Source organism: Stegastes partitus, unplaced genomic scaffold, assembly GCF_000690725.1.
Source record: "Stegastes partitus isolate 25-593 unplaced genomic scaffold, Stegastes_partitus-1.0.2 Scaffold805, whole genome shotgun sequence".
In the NCBI taxonomy this organism is placed as follows: domain Eukaryota; kingdom Metazoa; phylum Chordata; class Actinopteri; family Pomacentridae; genus Stegastes; species Stegastes partitus.
The window spans coordinates 316,796-327,751 of NW_007578536.1; the positions used below are offsets into that span (position 1 = coordinate 316,796).

Sequence of the window (10,956 nt, forward strand, 5' to 3'; positions counted from 1 at the left end):
TGTGTCGTCCGGTCAGAGAGCAGAACCAGGACGTGGTCCGACGGGTTTGTTTGGATGTTCCACCTTCTGACCGACAGAACCCAGTCGGTCCGGTCCGGTCCGGTTCCTGCAGCAGCAGGTTGTCGGTCTGATTATGGGCTGCACAGCTGACTGTTGAACCAAACAGCCGCTGACTGCTGCTGGAACACTAAACACAGCTTCAGAACTTTTTGGGCTGATTGGGTTTTTTATTGGTCTTCTCATCACTGGCACCAGGAGGTTTGGGTTTTATTTGGTTCTTTATTGAAGGTGCTCCGGTGACGGTTTGGACACGCGTCCAGGTTCTGGTGGATTAATTCTGTGATTTTCTTTTGAAAGTGAGGTGACAGATTCAGGATTCTCTCTTTTAACTTTGGTTTCCTGAAACGTTCGAGGCTCGTCTTGTTTACGTCGAACGAACCGCCGCCGGTTTGACCTTACGGATGTGTCGCCATGACGACCGGTCCGGATGAACAGGATCACAGCGAAATCACAAACAGTTTAATCCGGCTAATCCCGAGGACAGACCCCCGGTGAGCTCAGGGCTCAGCGGAGACAAACACTCACTGAACAGAACCAGAACCACCACATCCCAGAGCGTGAACGTCACATAATGTAGACGGTGAAGGAAAATCTGTAAAGAAAAGATGACTTTTAAAAACTAATAACTACAAAATAATAATAGAATTTACTGATTTAAATGCAGGAAAAAAGGTTTCGTGTGAAAAATAAAAGCAGCCAAAGGTTGAATGTGGACTTTACTTAAAGTTTTGGCTTTTTTTATTATTAACATCTGAATTATATTTGATTTGACTAATTATTAGCTGTAATTTACTGATTAAAAAATGGAAAAAAATCTGTAAAGTAACTGATTAATGATGTTAAATCCTTAATGCACATCATCTCTCTGTGAAGTAATCATATATTCTGCTGATTTAAATACAGTAAATTGTCGTTAAAGCCTCGTTAAGATCACAGATGATCATGTTGACAGTATTTAAGGCTAATGGGTCGTTATCGGTCAGTTTACAAGAAAACCTGTGAAACAAAAGGACGCTTCAGTTCAATAGTTCTACAGATGGTACCAGGGAGAGGAGGATGTGTTTACTGTATGAGTCCGGTGGTTCTGTTTCATCTCATCCAGTCGTCGGCTCGGTTTGGTTCTGAGCGTGTTGAAGTCAGAGGTCAGAGGTCTGATCGCAGGATGTTTTGTCTGAGCAGCAGATCCTCTCTAAGAGAATTAACGGATCGGATCCAGATCAGACGGCGCCGGCTCTGCTGACTCCTCAGGTGTCCACGGCGGCCACCAGGGGGAGCCAGACGCTGGTTCATCAGAACCATCCTGAATGGTTTTGATTCCTAAAAATCCACTTTGTTCACCTGGAGTCTGTTTTCTGCCTGTTTGGTTAAACTACAGCAGAGAAAGAATAAAATCATGTAATTAAATAAAACGTACGGATTCACATGTTAAACATTAAAAAGCCAAAATAATGTCCACATTTTTATTTGTATTTTTATTCATAGAGATTTTTTGGTTTAAAAAGAAAAAGCTAAACTGCAAAATTACATTTTTTTAAACTTTTGTTTTACAGATTTTGTGAAAATGTCCTGATAAATCTAAATGTCTATATTTTTATAAACAGTAAATTATTCGGCAGTAAAATGAGCCTTTTGTTTTTAAACTGTATTTAAATCAGCAAAATATATATTATTATTATTTCACAGATATTTTTGCTCTTATTTCAAAGTAAAATATTTACATTGAGGATTAAAAATGTTTCACATGTTTTGTTTTTCTTAAACTACATGTAATAGTAAAATCACAGAACAATGTCCACATGAAAAATACACGATTTTATTGTATTCAAACGAGCAAAAGCACCACCATCGTACAGATGCTTTAGTTGTTTTCACTGTTTTTCATGGTTTTTAAGCGTCACTGAGCGTGCTGCTAATGACTGCATGGCGGCGGTGTGTTCATGTGTCCTTCAGGAGGGAGTTCGCTGAGCTGATGGAGAAGTACGGCTCCAACAACGTCAGCGCTTCAGGACGGATCTCACCGACGCAGCTCTCCACAGGTAAAGCTCTGGACGTCCTGCCTTCACACGACGCTGAAGTGACTGGAAGAGACGCTGTGACTTCAGAAAAACAAAATCTCTTCTTTTTAAAGACAGTCAAATGATGTCTTCGCTGTGCAGCATCACAAACATGTTCCAACTTTTAGAAAATGTCCGGACTGTCCAGAAAACATCTTTTATTTATTTCTAAACGTCCTACCTTACCTTACCTACCTAAAGGATGTCCTCATAATGTCTTCAGAGAAATGAGCCCACTTTCCCAAAGAAGTCTGAAAGACTCAAAACGTTTCCTCGCTGTGAAAAAAGTCTTTACAAAAACGTCCTCGATTCTAGAAAAGTCGTCACTTTTTAAAAAATGTCCATGAGCATAACTAGACTGCACCCACGAGTGTCTTCGCTTTACACAACTTTACAGAAACGTCCTGAACGTTAAAACGAGTCTTGACTTTACAAAAAGTTTCCAAAATGTCCATGACTCTATAAAAGTTCTCACTTCGTCAAAAAAATGATTCACTCTCTGGAAAGGTGCTTCAAACATTTTCATGGTTTCTAAAGTGTCCCGACTTTACGAGAATGTCCTCACTGCACGGAAATATCTTCACTTTCCAACAATGACCCCGTTTTGCAGAAGTGTCCTCAATTCTATGAAAGTCCTTCATTTAAAAAAAAAAAAAGCACCTCAGATTTTCCATGAATGTCTTTGATTCTAGAAAAGTCGTCACTTATGATAAACGTCCTCACTTTAGAAAATGTTCCCCACGTTTGATCAACGTCTCCGTTTTACAGACTTTGCCTTTTCTTAACATCCCACAACCATCACACCAACTTTTAAAAGTATTTTCGAGCACCATCGTTTCTGAAGCTCCTTGAAGTCTCACCGTCTCCAGTTCCAGAGACAGAACCTTCAGTTTCATAACGATGAACTGATTCTGTCTACGTCCGTCCTCCTCCGTCCTCCCACTCTTCTTCTACTCTTCTATTTCTGCCTCCCGCCGCCCACCTCGCCTCTTTCTTCTTCTTCTTCTGCGGTTTGCGTTCAGGGAAGCTGACGGACACGGCTTCGTCCTCCTCGTCCTCCCGCTCCGAGAGCCCCCAGCTGCTGAGCCCAAAAGAGGGCGTCACCGCCTACAGCCAGGCCTCCACCTACACCGCCAACCACCAGTACGCCGTGCACACGCCTGCGCACGCCTTCAGGTAACCCAGCAGCAGGAGCAACGTCAATCTGCCTTTGTAGAAGTATGAATGAAGAATGAAGAATGAACATATGCTGTTTTTTTACTGTCCGATGATAAAAACCAAGCTGTGTTTACGTCAAGTCAAACTCAATGAAGCTCATTTCTAGTGTGAGAGGTGCTCCACAAGGATCCCTTCTTAGCCCCCCTGTATTGTGCATTTATATAAATTATCTTGGTCAGTATTCACCTGCTGTGAACATCAGCTTGTATGCAGACGATGCTGTTATTTATCACACAGACTTACTTCCAGAGTGACTCAGAACCGGCCTTATCCCGACTGTCAATCCAGAGTCCTGCCTTTAGATGCAGGTGAAGCAGCAGACCGTGAAGCCGATGCAAACGTCCGCCTGTATGCAGACGATGTTGTCCTTTACTGCACAGATTCAGCTCGTTGTCAACGTGCTTCACACATTGTGTACTTGTTAAAACTCATCTTAAACGCTGATAAAAACAAATATTACTAAGAAAATAATCAAACTCTTAATTTATTCTTCATTAAAAGGCTTAAAGCAGCTTGTAAGAACGCTGAATGTAGAGTTCAGGTTTCTTTCTTCCTTTCAGTTGATTACGGCAAAGGCTGTGAATGCTCATAGAGTACATACATCTTAGTTTTTATTTTTCATAAATTTGCAAAAATCTCCAAAAAACCCTTTTTTTCCCAGTTGTCATAGTGACGTATTTTATGTCGAATTTTGAGTGAAAAAAAGAAGTGAATCCATTTTAGAATGAGGCTGTAACAGAACCAGGTGCTCCGTATGAAGTCAGGTCAACTTATTCCGTCCCTTCTGGCAAAAAAATAAATCTTTCAAACTAAACCCGTGAGCAGCTGAGCACTGGTCCGGTTACTACAGAACCAAACTCTTCCGTTACAGTGGCTAGAAATAGCGCCTCCAGCGGTTGGAGGAGCAGTTTGAGCATCTCTGCGACTTTCACCATCTCCATCTCTTCCAGTGACAGCGTCATTCAGCTGATCTGCGTTGCCAAGGGAACAGGCCTGGGGCTTGTCATCAAGGGAGGAGCCAACCGTGCCGAAGGACCAATGGTGTTCATTCAGGAAATAGTGCCTGGAGGAGACTGCCAGAAGGTCAGAGCTTCAGCAGGACCACCCGTGGACCAGTGGTCGGTCCATTGATTGGAAACGATTCAGTCGATGTAGAGCTGCATCGACTGTGTGGAACCGTTGAGTCCTGACTTTGGAACAGCGTGTTGATGTCAGCGTGATGACTAGCGCTCTCATTACGTTAAACACGTGCTTTAGATTTTCTCAGAATGACTCAAAATGTGTCTTAAAATGACTTAACACTGTCCAAAATCACTTAAGACTTGTCAAAATGACTCATAAGCTGCCAAAAATGACAGAAAATTACTAGAATATGTTTAATATTGAACAAAACTTGTCCTTAATGTCCTAAATGTGTCAAAAAATGACTCTTGACTGTATAAAATTATTTTTAAAATGACCAAAAGCAATTAAAAAGTGAATTTAAACTGTCGAAAATTATTCAAAAACTGTCCAAATTGATGTTAGCAGTGTGCAAAATGAGTCAAAACCAGTCCAAAATGTAAAAACAGAAAGACTAAAGATTTGTCCAAAATGGCTTAAAACTGTTGAAAATAACTCAAAACCTGTCCAAGATCATTTGAAAATGTCCAAAATAAATTAAAATACGTTTAACCTGTCACAAAACTTCTCCTTAATGACTTAACTGTGTGTAAAATGACTAAAAATTGTCCAATGTGACTCAGATAAAACAGCAGCCGGTGAAGCTGATGAGACGAACAGCTTTTTAACAACATTCAGGTCAGCAGGATGAAACCACTAAACTGCTCTCAACATGTGCAAAATGACTTTAGGTTTCCTCAGAATGTGTCCAAAAGTGACTAAAAATGTACAAAATGACTTAAGACTCGTCAAAATGACTGTAAACTTTTAAATAAATCACTCAAAGACTGTCCAACACGACAGAAAATCACTTCTGGAGTGAACCTTTATGACACAGTGCTGCTGAAAATGACTCAAAACGGTCTTTAATGATTTTCAAAATGGCCAAAATCACTTAAGACTCGTCAAAAGTAGTTTAAACTGTCAAAGTTTACTCAAAACCGTCCAAGATGACTAAAGATTTGTCCAGTGTGACCTAAAATGCATCGAAATGACTCAGAACTGTTGAAAAAGACTCAGTGCTGTCCAGAATAAATAAAGAATCGGTCTGAAATAAATCTAAAAAGTGTTAAAATGGTGTTTTCATTGTGTTCTCTTTGTGTTCTCTTTGTGTTCTCTTTGTGTTCCAGGACGGCAGGCTGCAGGTCGGCGACCAGCTGGTCTCCATCAACAAGGAGTCTCTGATCGGAGTGACGTACGAGGAGGCCAGAAGCATCCTGACCAGAACCAAACTCAGGTAAACTCACCTGGAACCAGCAGAGGAAGCAGATCTGGGTCGTACCGCCTGTTATTGATCCACTCATTGATATATTAGGATAAGAATCCAGTCAGAACAAACGATCAGATCGATGTGTTGACAGGTGACTGATGCAGGAAACTGTTGGTCTGACACGTATCACAGATTAAAGTCATTAGTGGTCAGAGGTGGACGATTAATATTTATAAATGTCTTCATGGGATCAAACATAAAATTCTGTATTTATGATATTTAGGATTAGCATGTTGTAGTTGTTAACATGTAGCTAACACTGTTAGCATGTCGCTAACAATGACAACAGTAGCAGTAGTTTTTATTTTATTTATAGTGATAATTTACTACACAGACTGTTTACATAGTTTACACTATATATATATATAGTAATACACAATATGTAGTATTTATACACTATATATAGTATTCACAACATATACATATACTGTAGTATATATATAGTTATAATTATTCTTGATTCTATACACATGTATAGTTTATATATATACAATAATAACTGGTAATAACAGCTTTATATTGTTATTACTATACATAGATAATACGTTATTATTCTTATTCCTTTCTGCTACAAAACAGTTATTCTTATTTACTCGTACCGCACAGTGACTAATGACAGCTGATGATGATCCATATATCCACAGACACATAGATGTACATATAGACACACACAGAGTAAATGGTAATAAGTGAATAACAACAGAACCTGTAGCTGTCTCTGTTGTTTATTGCATTCTGTGTTTGTCTTAACGGTTTAATTTCTCCTCAGACCCGACCCCACGGTGGAGATCGCCTTCATCAGGAGGAGGTCTTCCTCCAGCTCCAGCAGCGGACCACACAGTCCCATCTCCCTGCAGGGCTCCGGGGGAGGAGGAGGACCCCAGGCCAGAGCTCCAGGCCTGGGCACCACCGCCACCGGACCTCCACAGCCCACCGTGGTCACCAAGATCACCTCCAGCAGGAACCCAGCCAGCGAGACCCTGCCCACAGTCAACGTCACCCAGGTACGAGATACCATGAGATGAGATGAGATGAGATGAGACGAGACGAGACGAGACGAGATGAGATGAGATGAGATGAGATGAGATAGGGACGGTTTAAGATAAGTTAGGAAATGTTTAGGATAAGTTAAGCTGAGATGATACGAGTCATGGAAAGATTAAGACAAGGTAAGTTAAGATTAGACGAGATAAGGAAGGTTTAACATCAGATAAGTTAGGAAGAGGTTTAAGATAAGACAAGATGACACAAGATAAGATGACATGAGATAAGAAAGCTTTAAGATAAGAGTCGACGAGATAAGGAAGGTTTAAGTAAAGTTAAGATAAAGGCACAAGACAAGTCAAGACAGGCTAAAGATAAGACGAGATAATAAAAACTGATCAGATGTATACAGCGCCTTTCTTACTCAGGGAGTAAAACAAAGCGCATACATTATCAATTATTGATTGACACACATCCATCCCGGTGGTGGTAGCTCCGGTTGTAGCCACAGCTGCCCTGGGGGGGGGCAGACTGACAGAGGCCTGGCTGCCATCCTGCCCCCCGACCACCACCTCAACAATCCATCCATACGCATCCACACCAGGCAGGCGGTGACCATGACACAGGTTACAGGGCGGAATCAAACCGCCGACCTTCCTTTCTATCAGATGTTCCCTCTGACATCTGGAGCGTCTTCCTGAACATGTTCCTCAGGATCGTCTTGATGTTTCCTCTGTCAGAAACTGCATTCTACCGACTGTTTAACTCCGGTTTCTTCCTGTTTGTTGTGCGATTGTTTGCAGGTCCGAGTGTCTCCAGGTAGAACAGAACCGACTCATGTTTCTCCAGCAGCAGAGAGTCACAGCAGCGCCGAGAACAACACCGGTACGCCTTTAATCAGCTCGAATCAAGCAACCACACAGAAAGGCATGAAAGCAGACTTCACAAAGTGACAAAGATTGACTTTCCATTTGTCTGTATTTACCCAAAACTATCAAAAAAGACAAAAAGATGTCCTAAACGACTCTAAGCATGGAAAACGGTCTCAAAATGTGTCCAAAATTACTCAACACTCGTCTGAAATGAATCAAAAAGCCTCTGAAACATCTCAGAAATGGTCTGAAATGTCGTGTACTTTGTCCAAAACCACTCAGAAAATGTCACAAAAAGTTGTTCAGTTCTGAACAACTGAAGAAATCCAACTTTTAAGGATGTGAAACACAACAGCCCGAAAATGTCTCAAAGTTTGGAGCAAACCAACCGGAGACTTCCCAGAGTTACTCAGAAAAGGTCCAGATGATTTGAAACTTTACTGACGTGTCCAGAATTACTCAAAATATACTTTTTAATTCGTTTAAATGAACTGAAACCAAAATTACCTAAAAAAGTCTAAAAGCGACTAAATCTGTCCAGATGGAAACAACTGACGTAGTTCAGACGTTTATAAAAGATCAAAACTTTCCAAAACAGCTCGAAGCTCCTCAATCGCCCAAATTTCACTTCTGAGTTGCACAAAAGTTACTCAGACATCATCCAAAAAAAAAAAAAAAAGTTGTTCCAAACTTTTTAAAACAAGTTGAAATGTTCTAAAAGGACTTAAACCTTCTCTAAAGTGTCTAACTGGACTTAAACATTCTCCAAACATTCTCTAAAATGTTCTAAAATGACTCGACTTGTGATCTGAGGGGATTTGAACCAAACCTCAGAAATCCTTTTTGTTCTGGTACTGACCCGACTGTGTGGAGCCTCCCTCCGCCCCGACCTCCTCCCTCATCAACTATTATAATCACATAGTTTACGACTGCTGCTTCTGGGAGGCTGCAGCCTGCAGCTCCGCTCTCAGTGAGGTCTGGGAGGCGACAGATGGCTGCTGGTTGGCCGCCGCTCGGACCAGGAAGTGATGCAGGCGGGAGGTCCGGCCTCCGATTGGCCGGCGAGGTGTGAGGCGTCCTGAGGTTTTCCTCCATCTGTGAAATCGCTGCTGTTTGACGTCACGCTCGCCGACAGAGGATATTAATAGCAAACGGGACGGCCGGCGTTCACCACAACACACCGCTACACAAACAGACACACAACAGATTGTGTTCTGATGTGTGTGTCTGTCGTCGGGTCACTTTGTGTTGTGTAGCTTCTCCTGTTGGTCGGTTCATGTGTCTCTGCAGATGGAGCTGTGTGCTTTTGTTGTTTGTGTGTTATATTGTTGTGTTTTTATGGATAATCTGTGTCGTTGTTTTGTGTGTTTTATTGTCTCATTTCTCAGTTGTCGTCTTTGTGGTTTTGTGTCTCTGTTGTGATGCTTAGTGTGTCTGTAATGTCACTTTAAGGATCTGTGTCGTTGGGTTTTTGGACTCTGCACACTTTGTGTGTTTTCGTGGTTGTGTTGTGTTGTGTTGTGTGTCCTTGCGGTCACTTTGTGTAGTTTTTTGGCCTTTTTGTGTTTATTTTGTTTGTCTTTGAGGCAGCTGTGCGTCGCTGTTTGTTGTCACGCTGTGTCTCTTGTTGTCTGGACCTTCTGTGTAGTTGTGTTGTTCTGTAGTTGTGTAGTGTTGTTCTGTAGTTGTGTAGTGTAGTTGTGTTGTTGTGTAGTGTAGTTGTGTTGTTGTGTAGTTGTGTAGTGTAGTTGTGTTGTGTAGTTGTGTAGTTGTGAGTCAACATCTCCACGACTTTCCAACAACAAACTTATTTTTACTGGAAAAACTTAAATTTGGTCCAAACTGTTCCTGTCAGACAATAATCGATCAATAATCATTGTGTGTGTGCGTGTGTGTGTGTGTGTGTGTGTGTGTGTGTGTGTGTGTGTTCCAGATGGCAGCAGCGTTCAGCCCCCTCAGAGGAAACCGTCCCTTCGCCTGCGACTGGAGCGGCTGGAGCAGGTGGAGTCTAACGTTTGCTCCTATCTCATGTTGTCACGCTCGTCCAATCAGAGCCCGAGGCGGCCGCTGAGAGCAGTGCCGTGATTGGCTGCTGGTCGGCGTGCGTGCGTGTCAGCTCGGGGTATTGATCAGGAGTATTGATGGGCGTATTGATCTGTGCTCAGGCTCTGGATGCGATCGGACTGAAACCCGCCGAGGCTCAGCGGCAGGCGCTGCGGTCCAGACTACGAGCCGACCCGGCCGGAACCGTCGCCTTCACAGGTAGGACTCACCTGAGAACCACACCACCACACTTTAAGAGTACTTGTACTTGACTGGAGTACTTCCTGTTTACTTCCTGCTCGGCGTTCCTTCTCGTGAAGCCGAACACAGAACCAGAAGATCTGTGACGCTGGTTTAAAGGCCAGTCGAGGCCTTTTTGTTTCTTAGTTCGTGAACAAAGACTTTTTATTTTCTGTGGTTTTACTCGTTATTCGGGTTCATCCATAAAATATCCATTTAAAATCTTACCTGCAGTTTTTCTGCCCTCATTTTCAGCAGCACACGTCTGGTTTCAGTTTGTGAAAATGCACATTTTACTCGTTATTATCAGTAATTTAACAACAAAACTGTGAAACAGCAGCACACACGTTTGTTTCCTTAATTTAACAGCAGGTAGCTAAAATCTTAATATGATTTAAATTCATTAGGTGTAACTTTACTGCGTTGTTCTGTGACTGCTGAAGATCCTCCTGGTTGTTTCGGTGAAATCGAGTAATTTTATGGTCCAGTGTTGGAGAATCATGAATCACTGTTGATAGAAACACAGACTGCTGCTGAAGTCACCGTGTCCATGGAGGCTTCACCGGACTGAACCAAACAGAGAAACCGTCGTGAGATGGATGGAAAACAAAGAAGATGTTTTGAGTTTTAAAGAAGCTAAAAGGGTCCGTCGGTCTCCTGGGGATCCGGTCGGTTCTGGTTCTGCTGACGGTGGGTTGATGTTTCTGTTCCAGACTTTGAGAACCTGACCAGAGAACTGTTCAAGCCTCAGCTGGAGGAGCTGTCCGTCAGCCAGCCCGGCTCCAGGTTCACCTCCGACGAGCTGCTGGTGCTGCTGGAGTCACCGTCCAACCCGCTGGTAGAACCTCCTCATGTTCTGGTCCACGGTTTAGATCCACACATATTCTGGTCCAGGGTTTAGATCCTCAGATGTTCTGGTCCACGGTTTAGATCCACTGATGTTCTGGTCCAGGGCTTAGATCCTCACATGTTCTGGTCCAGGGTTTAGATCCTCAGATGTTCTGGTCCACGGTTTAGATCCACTGATGTTCTGGTCCAGGGTTTAGATCCTCAG

The 10,956-nt window shown here is 42.5% G+C and overlaps 1 protein-coding gene across 1 annotated transcript in view; it reads left to right on the forward strand.

Annotated features, from left to right (window-relative positions):
• Nucleotides 1–10,956, forward strand: part of stxbp4 (syntaxin binding protein 4) — a 46,076-nt gene that overhangs the window by 10,978 nt on the left and 24,142 nt on the right. Inside the window, exons 6-14 of the mRNA XM_008292379.1 lie at nucleotides 2,011–2,096; nucleotides 3,137–3,266; nucleotides 4,283–4,415; nucleotides 5,624–5,730; nucleotides 6,533–6,767; nucleotides 7,551–7,632; nucleotides 9,553–9,620; nucleotides 9,785–9,881; nucleotides 10,616–10,740. Coding sequence (XP_008290601.1) covers nucleotides 2,011–2,096; nucleotides 3,137–3,266; nucleotides 4,283–4,415; nucleotides 5,624–5,730; nucleotides 6,533–6,767; nucleotides 7,551–7,632; nucleotides 9,553–9,620; nucleotides 9,785–9,881; nucleotides 10,616–10,740 — 1,063 coding nt within the window. The remainder of the gene's footprint in view (nucleotides 1–2,010; nucleotides 2,097–3,136; nucleotides 3,267–4,282; nucleotides 4,416–5,623; nucleotides 5,731–6,532; nucleotides 6,768–7,550; nucleotides 7,633–9,552; nucleotides 9,621–9,784; nucleotides 9,882–10,615; nucleotides 10,741–10,956) is intronic.